The sequence below is a fragment of the Salmo trutta genome, chromosome 31 (assembly GCF_901001165.1).
Source record: "Salmo trutta chromosome 31, fSalTru1.1, whole genome shotgun sequence".
Classification (NCBI taxonomy): Eukaryota; Metazoa; Chordata; class Actinopteri; order Salmoniformes; family Salmonidae; genus Salmo; species Salmo trutta.
In genome coordinates this window covers 12,018,224-12,034,071 of record NC_042987.1, presented here as the reverse complement: position 1 = coordinate 12,034,071, position 15,848 = coordinate 12,018,224, and the positions used below count along the sequence as shown (strand labels likewise).

At 41.2% G+C, this 15,848-nt stretch overlaps 1 protein-coding gene and 1 long non-coding RNA gene across 5 annotated transcripts in view; one reads left to right on the top strand and one right to left on the bottom strand.

Annotated features, from left to right (window-relative positions):
• LOC115169554 (matrix metalloproteinase-16) overlaps positions 1-3,419 on the top strand; it is a 43,391-nt gene extending 39,972 nt beyond the window's left edge. For all 4 annotated transcript variants that reach the window (XM_029725279.1, XM_029725278.1, XM_029725276.1 and 1 more), the window contains 2 exons: positions 842-957; positions 1,197-3,419. In XM_029725279.1, coding sequence (XP_029581139.1) covers positions 842-957; positions 1,197-1,564 — 484 coding nt within the window. In that variant the 3' untranslated portion in view covers positions 1,565-3,419. The remainder of the gene's footprint in view (positions 1-841; positions 958-1,196) is intronic.
• Positions 3,420-9,696: 6,277 nt separating this feature from the next.
• On the bottom strand, positions 9,697-11,108 carry LOC115169553 (uncharacterized). Its single transcript, XR_003870882.1, has 3 exons — positions 10,612-11,108; positions 10,201-10,240; positions 9,697-9,845 (listed from the first exon to the last, which is right to left on the bottom strand). It is a non-coding gene; the product is annotated as an uncharacterized LOC115169553 (long non-coding RNA).
• Between the last annotated feature and the right edge of the window lie 4,740 nt (positions 11,109-15,848).

The following is a 15,848-nucleotide window of genomic DNA, read 5'->3' as shown; positions in this document are numbered from 1 at the left end:
TCCATGACACCACATTGGTTTTTATTCATAGTGACGATAGATTGCAGCTGATGACAGAATTGACTGGCAGGCATTGATGACAAGGGGCCTGCATATTATTGAGGCTTTGAGACCATCTGACCATCTATTTACATTAGATTTGTTAGATTGTGAATTAGGTTGTATGTTATACTGTATTAGTTTTTATCAATGACAATGATACAGGCTAGCTGATATAGAATTGACTGATATTGGCACGAATGTTGAGGGACTTGTCTGCTAAGGAGACCATCTATGTATGTGGACTGCAAGAGGATAAGATGCTATTCTTAGTACATGGTGTTTACCGATATGACTCAAATATTTTGTGAAGCTGTCATGGTATATTAAATCATGTGAGGCGCTGACCCTGTTGCGAGGGCAGATCAAATGATTTGTCATGATGCTGTCATCATTCCGCAGTTGTTCTTTAAGACCACGCCATCGTCCCTCTGTGTATGACAGCATAACATTATCTTGAGCCTTAAAAGTTGTGTGTGCGTGTAGAAAATCATGAGATTAGTGTGTGTGTGTGTGGTGTGTGTGTGTGTGTGTGTGCAGGAAATGCAAACTTGTAGTGTATTTGGGTTTTAAAAAAAGCTTCTAAAGTTTGGAATTTCCACTTTGAAATGTCCGACTTAAGTTGCCCTAACAAAAAATGTATCAACCCTTATAAAAATGTAATTAATTATAATCCACATAATAATTCTAATTTCCTATTGCTGCAGGATTATTTCCCTGCTTTAGTAAACTGGCTCAAATGATGATCCTAATCTGCGTTTATGGATATTGACTGCACTGTTTCATTCGTACCTGGTTTTAGATACTGGAGGTACAATGAAGACATGAGGAACATGGACCCTGGTTACCCCAAACCCATCACGGTTTGGAAGGGCATCCCTGACTCCCCTCAGGGGGCGTTTGTGGACAAGGCCAACGGTAGGCCATCCATTCCTCCCTCTATATCGTCCTCTATCTCTGCATCACATCTCTTTCTAATGACTCAAATTGGCCTCTTTGTTCTATATAGCCTATTTATGCCTTGCTTCTCAGTACAGGACATTTTTGATGGTGTTCTAAAACTAGAAAATGTACATTTTAGGATAAACTTTTTGGCACAAGTCATTTTATTAACTTGTACGAATGTTTAAATGTTGAGTTTCCTCTCCTGTGAACAGGATTCACCTACTTCTACAAGGGGAAGGAGTACTGGAAGTTCAACAACCAGCGGTTGCGTGTGGAGCCGGGCTACCCCCGCTCCGTCCTGAGGGACTTCATGGGCTGCGACGGCCTGCCGGCCGACCCCGACTGGGACTGGAGCCCCCCAGAGGTGGAGGAGCGCCACTCCGACAGCAGCAACGGTGACGTGGACGTCGTCATCAAGTTGGACAGCACGGGGGGCACAGAGAATGCTGTGGCCATCGCCATCCCCTGCGTCCTGGCGCTGTGCATGATGGTCCTGCTCTACACCGTGTTCCAGTTCAGGAGGAAGAGCACGCAGAGACACATACTGTACTGCAAGCGCTCCATGCAGGAGTGGGTCTGAGCTGAACCTAAGAGGGGACTGGAACTGTAGGGGAGGTGTATGGGAACTTCCACTAGGGACTGTGCTCTCTAGTTGTTAAACTAACCCCCTCTGTGGATGGACAGTATGTGCAGTACAGTAGAGGAGTCCGCCTAACATGTTCGAAACTGTGCTTTGCCCTCTTTGTGACATGCAAGGTGGAGCGAAGCTAGCCGTCTTCATTCAAGACTATGATGGACTGTGGCTGCCAATTCCAACGAAGATGTGTCTGATTTAACTCTTGACTCTATCATTGGGTACACTCAGTAGTTATTGGAGAAAAAGGAAAGCTGTGTGGGACCTATGTCTATCTCTGTCTCTGCACGCCCCTAACAAGCCCTTACTAACTACAGTGGACCATTTAGTAATAGGCTACTACTTTTTATTTTCATGTCCTAGTAAAGTTCAAGTTGCCCAGACTCTGTGCTTTTTGATTTCATTCTCTTTCAAATATTAGTACTTGTGAGGTGGACTGTCTGATACCCAAACCAAATATGACCTTTGACCTATCTTCCCTTCCTTGTGAGGATTACGACTCCGGGATTCTTTGTTGGGATGTTTAATTCTAATCTAACGTCATCATGACATCACGCTTACGTTTTCTTTGGCCATGTCTTTTCCATATCTGCTCATGACCATCCGTCTGGTCTGGTGTGCTCTCTGTCTGTCTGTGGTCTATGGGAAGCAGCAGCAGCTAGGAACAGAGCTGAGAACTGAATAAGACTGTTGTGGCAGTCTGTCTCTAACACAGGGGCCAAAACCATCTCTGCAATATTTTGGAGACTGCCTTAATCATAGCTTACTTTTTTTTATGTTTCTTTGTGTGTGTGTGTGTGTGTGTGTGTGTGTGTGTGTGTGTGTGTGTGTGTGTGTGTGTGTGTGTGTGTGCATTAACATATCTACTGTATGTAGGCTCCACAAATCTGTATGAAGATGGTGGTAGTGGGGTTTACTGTATCCATTTCTTAACATCTTTTGACATGTTGTTCTTCTGACTGGCAGTGACAGCGGTTGGTTTTTCATGTATTCTTTTACATGGTGTGATAAAAAAAAAGTTAAAGAAAAAGTGGCAAAATCCTGGCTGTGATCTGAAGACATATACAGTAGGTTCAGTCAATGTGAATACAATATACAGTAGGTCCCAAGAAACATGTTACAGTATATTGTCTCTGAATTGCCCATGGTTGCCCTCCATGATATTAAAATCAATGTGGTTGTGTGATGTCACGTTCCTCTCGACGTGTGTGAGATGACTCGGTGAACGTGAAAAAAACGTTATTCTTTTCATTTTTAGGGATTTGAGTTGTGCACATTTGTGGTACTTCTTTTTTGTTTTTACTTAAAAATATTTGATAGAATCAGGATATTGAACTCCCATATCAACAGCTATATAAATACCATACAGTGCCTTGTGAAAATCTACACACCCTTGTGAAAATCTACACAACCTTGTAAAAGTTAACATTTTGTGCCTTAAATTTCCATCTAAAGAGATTAAATTGGGATTTTTTTGGTGTACACAATCTACTCCACAGTGAAAGAACATGGCAAAGAAATAAACTTTTGGCCTCGATTTTTTTTTAAAAAGGAAGGTTTGGGGCAAATCCAACACATCACAGAGTGAAAAAGTGTATTTCCAAGTATTGTGGGGGCAATATGTTATGGGTATGCATGTCACCGGCAAGAACTGGGGAGTTGGTCCAGATCCCAAAAATATGAAAGGAACAAAGTCAATGTAAAAATGTTGAGGAAAACCTGCCTCAGTCCTCTGAAGACCTAACACTGCGATATAATTGTATTTTTCAGTGGGACAAATAAAACACGTTTTAAGGCAAAATACACTCCAGAATGGCTTTTGAAGACGTGTTAGTGTTCCTTAGTGGTCCAGTCTCAGTCCTGACTTAAATGTTCTTGAAAAACAGAGACAAGGTTTGAATGTTTCTATACATCAATCATTTCAAACGAAATTGACTGAGTTTGAGCCATTTTTACAAAAACAATGGATATACAAAACATTAAGGACACCTGCTCTATCCATGTCATAGACTGACCAGGTGAAAGCTATGATCCTTTATTGATGTCACTTGTTGAATTCCCTTCAATCAGTGTAGACGAAGTGGAGGAGACAGGTTAAAGAATGATTTTTAAGCCTTGAGACAATTGAGACATGGATTGTGTATGTGTGCCATTCAGAGGGTTAAGACTAAAGAGCCTTTGAATGGGGCATGGTAGTAGGTGCCAGGCGCACTGATTTGTGTCAAGAACAGCAACGCTGCTGGGTTTTACACACTCAAAAGTTTCCCATGTGTATCAAGAATTGTCCACCACCCAAAGGACATCCAGCCAATTTGACACAACTGTGGGAAGCATTGGAGTCAACATGGGCCAGCATCCCTGAATGCTTTCGACACCTTGTAGTGTCCATGCCCCGGTGAATTGGAAGCTGTCCTTAATGTTTTGTACACTCAGTGTATGTTGCCCTAAAAAAGAGATTCCCAAACATTTTTGCCCCACAACACCATTTTGATATCTGATATCCACTAATGAGATGGGAGTGCTTGATTCATGTTGCGTCGGAGGTTCTTAAAGTCAGGGGGCGTGGTCGACAGTGCACACCTCATCTCTGCGGTCACTTCCAACCTGGATCGATAATTGGTTTTAATGCAGATGAGAGCACTGAATCCAGCTTCACACAGATATGAGCTGGCGAAGGGTACCATGAGATTTATGGTGCTTTCAAGACAACTGTTCCCACGTTCAAAACAACTGGGAACTGAGAAATCTCAGACTTCCGACCTGTGCTTTCAAAACAACTGAGAACTCTGAAAAAAACGAGCTCCGACTGGGAGAAAATGATTTGAAGGGTCATCCAACTCGGAATTCCAACTCGGGAACTCAGGCCTCTTTCTAAAGCTCCGACTTTCTGACCTGAAGATCATTGACGTCATGATTTGACCTTGTATTTTTCTGAGTTCCCAGTTGTTTTGAACGCGGCATAAGAACTCCGAAAAATATGAGGTGAAATCATGACGTCAGTGATCTTCAGGTCGGATAGTCGGAGCTCTAGAAAGAGGCCAGAGTTCGTCGCGACCCCTGCTTTTGGAATCGCTGCCTTAAAAATTGACATTGAGAAATGTTCTATACAATTTCTTTCACTTTGAAAATGTGCAGTTGGTTGTGTAGATCGGTGATGTGAAAACTGCTAGGGGTGTGTAGACTTTCACTAGACACTGAATTGTAACCCTTAGAAATCATAGAACTAAACGGTTCTTATCAAGCCATACATTTTTCATTGTTGTTCTCCATGGATCATTTAATCTAGAGTCGATGTCCGCTCCCCCGCAGAAATGTCGCACTTCCGCATCTGCGCTGAAAGGTAACAGAGCTAGAGCGGTTTTTGGAAGACCATGAGACATCTCGAAAATCGGTCTTCTCACAAAATCGTCTGTAACATCGAACAGTTTGGCCTACAAAACTCTATGGAAATGTGAGACTCTCACGAACAGGTACATGTCGGTAGTTGCTCTAGGACGCCCACAGGCCTCACAAGACTCGTCTGAAGGTCCCCAGGTACCAGTTCGAAAAAATAAATGGAAGTGTATCTGGAGACTTTAGTGCCAAAAATAGGGATTAAATACATAACAAAAAAATAACAAATGTTATCTGATCTTTTTTATATCTCTCAGATATCAGACAGACACTTCAGAACAAACTTCCTTTAGATTTTTGGGGGGGACTCGGTTGTTCAATGTGAATCTGTTATTCAATGCGTTTGGATAGGCTAATAGCAGTAAGACCAAATAAAAATGGTCATAAAAAAATATATATATATATTATTTATACAAGGGGTCTTAAAATCAAATAGCAAAATTATGTTTGGTATGACTTTCTTAAAACAATTCCATATGGCTTAGTAGCTTAGTATTCCATGTCAATTCGTGAAGTATGCTGAAATTCAAATTTTCCCTAACGAGGATTTGGAATTCAGTTGGTGTACTTCCTGAATTGACTGAATTGAATTGAAATGGAACCCAACTCTGAAGCAGAGCCAGTCAGGCTAGTTCTGTTCAGTCAGTACTGCATTGCTGTATTTATTCCTCTGTGCTCATCAGCACCTCAGTCTCGTTGCACTGTTCTGAGGGCAAGATAAAGTCTGTCAATAAAGTGGATTTTAAAATGCAGTGCAGCTTTTTTGGGCATCCTCATGCTTTGTTTGTTGTTGGTTGTTTTTGTCATTGTACATTACAGTCACGCCATTCATGTAAATGTTATTTTCCTTTTAAGTGTTTAATTCTAAGAAAATGAAATACAGTGGTAGTAGTATCATCGCCAACAGAAGTGATGATTGAAGTTTGAAAGCAAAGAGATCAAAAGAGAAAATGAGAAAAAAGGCTAAACCAAAAGGATGAATACGCTTAAAAAAAAGGCTTTGCCATTAAATCAGTTTGGGTTGTATAGAGAATTCCATCTGTGTGTACAAAGGATCAGCATCAATGCCATAACAAGCCAAAACCCTATAATTGTATAGTCAACTAACATGAGATCTTCTCCAGTAAGGGCAAAAGGGAACGTCATAAAAACCAGGAGCATTAAATGTTAAAACTGTCTGGCATAGTAACCAGCTCTGTCTGTCCTCTGGAAGTAGATAAGTGTTGCCTTTACCAGGCTCTTGAGTGCCTCTCTCTCTGCTGCTTTGACACATGCTATTAAGCCATTAGGGATCATTTGGAGTGCCATTAATGGAAGTTGGAAGAGGCCATTACACAGCAGTCGATACAAGAGACGTGACATTTTTGGAGAGAGAGAGATAGAAAGAGAGAGAGAGAGAGAGAAGGGGGGCGCACACTCCCACAGCACAGACCCATATATTCATATCCATCTGTTTTGTCTTCGACAATTAATGACGTTCGACAAAACAAAAATACACTGTGAAAGCAGTGTGAGGTGTGATGGGATGATTACAGAAAAAACATATGCTAATGAAGATAAAGTCAAAGATGGTTTGAAATATGTATTATCCAGGAGAGTTACAGTAGTACTGCAGCTCCACGGTAGGTACCTCATCTTTGATTAACAGTGTCAGGTAGCAGATTAATCAAATCAAATCAAATTGTGTTTGTCACATGCGCCAAATACAACAGGTATTTCACCTTACAGTGAAATGCTCACTTACAAGCCCTTAGCCAACAATGTAGTTTTAAGAAAAAAGTGTTAATAAAGTATTTACTAAATAAAGTAAACAATAAATAAATACAAAGAAGAAAAAAATAAAATAATAATAATTAAAGAGCAACAATAAAAAACAGTAACGAGGCTATATACAGGGGGTACCGGTACAGAGTCAATGTGTGGGGGCACAGGTTAGTCGAGGTGATTCAGCTAGTATGTGCATGTAGGGTAGCCATTTAGTCAGTTGTTCTGGAGTATTATGGCTTGGGGGTAGACGCTTTTAAGAAGCCTTTTAGACCTAGACTTGGTGCTCCGGTACAGCTTGCTGTGCGGTAGCAGAGAGAACAGTCTATGACTAGGGTGGCTGGAGTCTTTGACAATTTGTAGGGCCTTCCTCTGACACCGACTGGTATATAGGTCCTGGATGGCAGGAACCTTGGCCCCAGTGACTTACTGGGCCGTATGCACTACCCTCTGTAGTGCCTTGCGGTCGGAGGCCGTGCAGTTGCCATACCAGGCGGGGATGCTCTCGATGGTGCAGCTGTAGAACTTTTTGAGGATCAGAAGGCCCATGCCAAATCTTCAGTCTTCTGAGGGGGAATAGTCATTGTCATGCCCTCTTCACGACTGTCTTGGTGTGTTTGGACCATGACAGTTCATTGGTGATGTGGACACCAAGGAACTTGAAGCTCTCAACCTGAGCTTCCCAGAAAGGCTGGGGTAATTTGACATGCATCATGGGACAGAGACTTATAAAAGGATAATAACATTCTCACAGAAACAATTAATTATTGTTCTGCATGGGACACATTATTAATGTCACAGATGTTTCTTCCCTTGACCACACAACATAGTGCATGATAATACTACATGGAAATGGTCATACCAGGTGAGACATGCGGACTCCTCAATTGGCATATCATCCAATTTGTGAATGATTGTCTACTTTATGTATGAATGGAGAATATCCTGACCACTTCAGGGAGGTGGATCAGTAAAATAAACTTTCTGTAGGGATCTACAGCTATCTAAGGTCCATCAGAGAATCATTCAGGATGAAACTGTCTGATAAATCTACAGTATTTTATGAAATAATTATGGTACAATACATAGTAGGTTAATATAGCTTTCCTGATAAAAAGATTCTATTGTATTGCTTTGAGGAAAATGTTAAATACTTATTCACAAAATATCCAAATTGCCCATCTCTCTTTCTCAACAGACAATTATCAGGTACATGTCAGCCCCACAATGTCATTGGTCAAACATTTACTGGTTTGAGTATCCAAGACAGGACCAATCATTGGACCAATCGAGTGGCGCAGCGGTCTAAGGCACTGCATCTCAGTGCAAGAAGGGTCACTACAGTCCCTGGTTCAAATCCAGGCTGAATCACATCTGGTCATGATTGGAAGTCCCACAGGGCGGTGCACAATTGGCCCAGTGTCGCCAGGGTAAATCAAATCACATTTTATTTGTCACATGCAGATGTTAATGTGAGTGTAGCGAAATGCTTGTGCTTCTAGTTCCGACCATGCAGTAATATCTAACAAGTAATCTAACAATTCCACAACAACTACCTTATACACACAAGTGTAAAGAAATGAATAAGAATATGTACATATAAATATATAAATGAGTGATGGCCGAACGGCATATGCAAGATGTAGTAGATGGTATAGAGTACAGTATATACATATGAGATGAGTAATGTATGGTATGTAAACATTATATAAAGTGGCATTGTTTAAAGTGGCTAGTGATACATTTATTACATACATTTTTCATTATTAAAGTGGCTAGAGATGAGTCAGTATGTTGGCAGCAGCCACTCAATGTTAGTGATGGCTGTTTAACAGTCTGATGGCCTTAAGATAGAAGCTGTTTTTCAGTCTCTCGGTCCCCGCTTAGGCAGTCATTGTAAATAAGAATTTGTTCTTAACTGACTTGCCTAGTTAATTTAATATATATATATTTTTAAATCTCAACATAGCCTGGAACAAAGAGGAGTCCACTTCCTGTAAAGACAGGAAACAGACATGAAAATACTTAACCTGTTAAACTCTGATGCCCTCTGGTGGCATTTTCTAAGCAATGCATAATATTGTATACTACCCTCTAAAGTATATTTAGGTTTCAAAACTCTAAGCCCTACAAACACATGCTACATACTGTTAGAAAGGTAAGAAATGTGGATAAAAGTGTCAGAAACAATGTGACAATTACAGAGTCTGAGATACAGCAGGCCCCACAATGTTTAAATGTTGGGGGAAAAATATGTCACCAATTACTGTTCCAAAATGATTTTTACCTAATTGTGACACTCTAAGCATGGACAAATTCCCATAGGAACACAGCCATTTTAAATGTGCAGGGCTTGTGCAATGTAATTTTTGGGCTTACAGGAATATTCTTATGACGTTGCCTGCAGTAAGATTTGAGTTTGATTTCCAAAAAGACAAGGGCTGTAGCTATCAAATGATATGTCACTTTCTATTTTCTGACCCCAAAAATTGTGGGGGGAGGTACCCCCCAAACTCGTCGGACCCGGTACCAGTTATAAGACTTCATGAGCAGTGTGACATGTAATAATATTGTAGAGAACTACTCTACAATAGAAAACTAGGTCTTACCCTGCAGCAGGTTGTAGAGGTTGCAGTAGTTGGTTCCATTGTCCAGAAGACTGAACCAAGAGAGTTTTTGATGAACCCTGTTGAAAATCACAACAAAAAGCACTAATAACTGTTTTTTAATCCATTAATAAGAAGAAATATATATCATATTAAAATGGTTTGTAAGAGCCAGTGTCAACAGAGCCCAGGTTAGGGCGAAGAGATGGACGGAACCTACACTGTTACATCTGCGGTATTATGATGAGCCAAGATTTGTCTTGTTTAGAATAAAAATGGTGGCTGCTGTTGATGATGTGATAGTTTTCCTTTTACATTGAATGAACTACAATTGTCTGACTCACCGACACCTAGCAGCCCATAGCTACTTTGATAGAGGGCATGGTAAAGCTAAGGTTCTCAACCTGGGGGTTATCTGGAGACGTGTGGTTGGATGTTATCTCTGCTACAGAGGCTGATGTCAGCTAGAACAGGGAAAGAGAAAGACCAGCAATGTTTAAGTGTGTATTACCTGTCTTGTAATGCTACAGTACAGTGTTTTAAATTGTTATAAACTGCACCAGTTGGTGCATATATTAACCTTTACTATGCCTACACCACTAGCAAGGAAAGAAATGACAAAGTGTCTGAGGTGATAAAACAGATTCACGTTTTGGAGAAAGCTCCTTTGTCATATCAGTCAGAGCACTCTCTATTTCAATAAAAAAAAAAACGTTGTTACGAAAACTGATCTTCCACAGTGAAGTTAAGTGTGATGTATACAGAAGCAGGGTTCTTTCCTCAGCCGGCCATGCGGCTCCAGGCTTTACTCTGACTCACCAGAGCCTTGTTGACCTCAGCACATGGCTGCCCAAACAGCCTGGAGAAAGACAAGAGACAAGAAAGACAGGCAGGTTAATAAAAAGACACAGAGCAAGACTTAGAGTGTGAGTGACAGACATACAGACAGACACATACAGATTTTGGCATCACTAGGACTAATTTAATTTATGACATGCTATATAGATAGATATACAACTGCTGCAGTAACCTGACTATATTCGTTTGAAATCTAAAAAACAAAAAACGATTTACTGTCCTGTTAGTTTCTAATTGATTTCCCAACAGCATGATCACCCTCATCTTAGTTAGTAACACAATTCCAAACTACTCAAGATGCTATCATGACAGAGACCGGAAAACGTACACGGAAATGTTTGTTGAAAGGAATCAGAGATCAGTGAGACTTACCAGATCACGTTTCAGAATGCATGGACGGGTGAAGCATTTGAGATCATGGACATCCCCAAGATCAGAGCAGATGTTTCACAGGCATGATGGAGCTGGTTTGGTGTCTTCTTCAGTAGCTGCTTGCTCCTTGGGAAGAGTGTCGGTGTGTGCCGTAGCGGTGCAAACCCAGGTTTTATAAAGGATTCTTCCCAAAAATCTTCAACACCATAGGACTGACATGTGTAAAGAAAAGAGAGCAGTGCGACATGGATTTGTAAGACAATGGCACGACGTCTTGGTACATATTTGGGAAGGTTTTGTTTGATCTTTGACAGTTTTGTAAATGATCTTTGACTCTAGATGACCATAATAGGCCTGTCATATCCGGTCGGCCTAAAGAAGGAAGCAGCATAGCATTAATTAGTCAGACCTGGCAACAGGAGCCAGAGCGTGACTTCCTGATTTTTGGACAACATGACCTTTAAAGGTGCTACATGGTCAAATCCGACATCTGCATAGGGCGTGCAGCATTTATGGGGATACGGCCTCTGCATAAGTCAGGGCATTCATATTTCTTGCTCTTCACGGAGCAGCGCAGAACAGTTGTGAAGGAAGTTGTCAAGGGTGTGAGTTTGTGTTTATACTGGACCTCCCGCTCCCACCTACCATCAACCAATCATGTCTATACGGAGCTATACGGAGCCCTCCGCATTGTTCCAAAATGGGCTCGAACCAGGGACCCTTTTCACACCACGACAACAGTCACCTGTGAAGCATGGTTACCTATCGCTCCACTTGCAGAGCAAGGGAAACAACTACTTCAGGGTCTCAGAGTGAGTGATGTCACCGATTGAAACGCAACTAGCGCGCGTCGCTAACTAGCTAGCCATTTCACAACGGTTACATACAGAGCCTTCAGAATGTATTCATACCCCTTTACCTTTTTCATATTTTCTTGTGTTACAAAGCGGGATTAAAATTGTTTTGTCTTTTTTTTGTCAACGATCTACACAAAATACTGTAAACAAAAATGTAGCCAATATCATGTAGCCAATGTCGTGTTTTTTTTATTAGCTTTAACATGGAAAAAATCCTCTACACACATTGAATTTGCATATTGAGAATGCACTGCATGTTCGAGACATGTACAATTACAGATTACCCAAACTTTATAATAAGATTAGCCTACCATCATTGTTGATATGGCCTGTTAGTGACTTTGCCACGTGAAAGGTAAACAAACGAGCAGGGAAATAGCCTAACCTACAATTGATTTGACAGTTAGGTCCAACAGATGAAAGTATTCTAAAGGATAAACAGTAACCAGTCTATTCTATTGTAATAACTTGATGTTCCAAAACAGACTCCCTGCAGTCACTGACACCTTTCATTCAATGTACATCGCATTTAGGCCTTATGAGTCCAAACTTTTCACAGAAGCTGTATGGACAAAATAATTTACAATATAAATAAAAAAATCTACTTGAATGTCTGTTGACTGTTTTGCTGCTCTGATATTGCAATAAACATGATAGGTTATAGGTTACTAATTAGGCTAGGTGATTAGGCTAGTTAGGCTGGGCTGTGTGATGCCATAACCAATCGATGGCATAACCAATTGCATTATCGCTAAGACCAGCTTTAAATAACAACAATGATAATAATAAAATACCAGCTTTTAATGAATTTTGAAATAGGCACACTGGCACACATTTTTAACGAACACACCTCAAATATTTCCACCCCTCAGCACAAGGGGCTGATATAAGATGGTGCCAGGGTTGGGTTGGAAAATACTACAGTGCTGGCTTTTACATGTCGAAATTGCCAAAGAGCATGCGTTTGACACTAGCGACTAGCGACGCCTTCCGTCAATTTAAGTACCATAATAAAACAATAACATCAAAATCCGTTGTTGCATGGGCTGTCTCAATTCACTGCATCCGCCTATGTCGGACTTTCCCATCTGCGGTGGAAGGTGGCCAAGCTACAGTGGTGTTTGTTTGTCAGACCACGAGACATCCCGAAAATCGGTCATGCCACAAAGATGTCTTTAGCGTCCGAACGGTTTCGGCCACAACCTATTATGGAAAGGAGAGACTCTCACAAAGACAATGGTGTTCTCCGTTTTGACTCCCACAAGTGTCATGGGACTCATCTCAAGGTACCCTATACAAACGAGTGGAAGTATGGAGGTAGTTCTGTGCCAACTAAAATAAGAGGTTAAATATGTGTAAAAAAAAACTAATATATTTCCTGAGCGTTCATATATCTCCTAGATATAGGACAGACACTTTAAAACGTTATTCCTTATGATGTCTTTGTCGGCGTCACCGGTCTTCCTGCCATCATTGATCCTTTTTTCATTTTCCATTGGTTTTGTCTTGTCTTCCTACACACCTGGTTCCAATCCCATTTATTACATGTTGTGTATTTAACCCTCTTGTTTCCCCTCATGTCCTTGTCAGAGATTGTTTGTTGTTATGTGCTCGTGTTGTTGGATTGGTGCGCGACGGGTTATTGTACCCATGTTTATTTTATTATGTACTTTGGTTTTTGGAGTTTGTTTTTAACTTTATTAAACTACTCCAGTTACACCAAGTTTGTTTCTCCTGCGCCTGACTTCCCTGCCGCCTGACTTCCCTGCCACCTACACACACACACGACATGACAATTGTAGCAAAGGCCAAATTCAATATTTTATCAAATATCTTTTGGGGATTTCTTTTTATACCTAAAGGAGTCCTAAAATTCAAAATAAAATAGCTAAATGATCCATTGGATGATAATCTTAAAACAATTCACTATGTTAGCTTAGTACTCCAGTGACATGATCCACCTGAAAGCCTAAGGGAATTTGTGGAATTGTTGGGGATAATATTGAATTAGGAATTGTATTCTTGGAATTTACCTAACATTTGAATTGAGAGGAATTTAATTATCTCTGAATTCAAAGACTGATCTGGTATTTGAGTTGAATTAAATGGAATTTACCGGAGAGAGGAAATGTAATTATAATTTAATTTGTGGAATTAACTCCAACCCTGTAATGTTTCTCCACTGATCAGCTACAGCAACACTAATCATTGGCCAGAGCATACCTATTGATTATCATGATGCTCTTTATTAGGTGTTTAAACCTCTTAGATGGATCAGAGGAATGGTCCACTATTACAGTGCTTTCTATGTTATAGAAAAATCCACAACTAACTGGCAGCTGCTGTACTAATCTGGAAAAGGAATGTGTGGATGGGGGAATGGGAGTGGCGGGGTGGGAGATATGCAGGAATCAAAGTCATATTCATATTCTCCTGTCTACGACCATCCTTGCAGTCTATTCATTGACTTTTGGATAAATGAATAGTCAGTTTGCATGCAGCTCTCCTTTTCCACCCACAGAGGGCCTTATGATCTAATGGTAAACACAGTATCCTGCCTTCCAGCATGACAGGAGAGCTTTCAAAACGTTATGAACAGTAGTATGTAGTGAGTGATTGCCGATTGACAATTTGGGATTTAATTTACTGATTTATAAATTCAGGAATATAATCCCAATGCTAAGAATACAGTAAAACATTAACATGAGTATATCTTTTTTGCCCTCTTTGTTTGTGAAAACCAAGACATCGTGGGTAGCAACAGCCTACCCCTAACTCACAATGATTAACAAATGGCAATGGACAACGACCACTATCAAAGAACAGCAAAACTATGCATGAAATCACCTCCCTCCCCCCATGCCATGCCTCTCTCTGTGTGCGTACGTGCAGCAGAGTCAGGGTGACTGATGTTTTTATGTGTTTTATAGTAAAGATGGAATTTAACTGTAAAAAAAGTATTGCCTTTAAATGTGCCATGAACACAAACTGTCATGATGTTTTCATCTGATTGTCAAACAAATCACTTCAAAAAGTTTGCACGGTTCATCCAAAATAAATCCAGCATCCGAACAGTGCACTGTGCACATGCCAACATTTCATCAATTTGCAAGGTGCTGAAAGGACATGTATCTCACCGGAGAAAGCATTTGAGCGAGCGAAACAGGGCCTCTCTGTCTTACTATATGTAGGCCACGTATTTGCCCACGTATTTGATGCTGTCTGGACGATGCAGGAATTATCACCACAGCAGAACCTGTCTTTTTCCTAAAGAAATGCGTTAACTAAGGACATTTTTCTTAGAGGTTGGCTGACATCGTTGACAACATGTAAACTAGATTTAGTGTCAAAATGTTTATTGAAAACATAAACACATTTGCACAATGAACACTTGTTGTCTCTTAAATACATTGTTACCGTTGTTGGTTAGCTAGCTAGGGATTTTGTTGCCATATTAGCATTGACATGAAATCAGCCAAAACACCTCAAAACAAGACATGATATCAAGAACAAGATAAAACTAGCTGAAACGAAACCTACAATTCCCCGCATGGCAGGTTCTTGTCATTATTGCTAGCTACTGGATCTAACCGTTCAGAATCATAACAAAGCACAGCTTCCGGCCACATCGATGCACGCTAATTATTTTCGTGAAGTTTTCAGACAACAGGTCTATGAATTCATTTTTTTAACACAGTGGCCAGGCAAACCCCCCCCCCCCTCCCTCCCCATGTCCTCCCTCCCCATGTCCTCCCTCCCTCCCCATGTCCTCCCTCCCCATGTCCTCCCTCCCTCCCTCCCTCCCCATGTCCTCCCTCCCCATGTCCTCCCTCCCTCCCCATGTCCTCCCTCCCCATGTCCTCCCTCCCTCCCTCCCCATGTCCTCCCTCCCCATGTCCTCCCTCCCTCCCTCCCCATGTCCTCCCTCCCCATGTCCTCCCTCCCTCCCTCCCCATGTCCTCCCTCCCCATGTCCTCCCTCCCTCCCCATGTCCTCCCTCCCCATGTCCTCCCTCCCCATCCTCCCTCCCCATGTCCTCCCTCCCCATGTCCTTTCCGAATTTGAAGCTTCCTGAAGATTTTGCTGCTGCTGAACCAACCTATTGAACCAAGGGTTATGAAAGCGATGAGCTGAGCAGCCCATGACAACGGGTCGTTTGTCGTGGGAGGAGGGGTTGGGGGACCTCAAGCAGAGAAATTATTTTACAAATGTATTAATAGTATTTTTTTCTTATGCCAAGCTCACGAGCCCCCTTTATGATGTGAGGCCTGAGGCAATTGCATTTTCTGCCTAATGGTAAGTCCGTCACTGAGGGCAGTGAACTCTAGTTTTAAGCCTCAGTCATCTTTAGGGGCTTGAGTTTTTTCTGATCATACGATC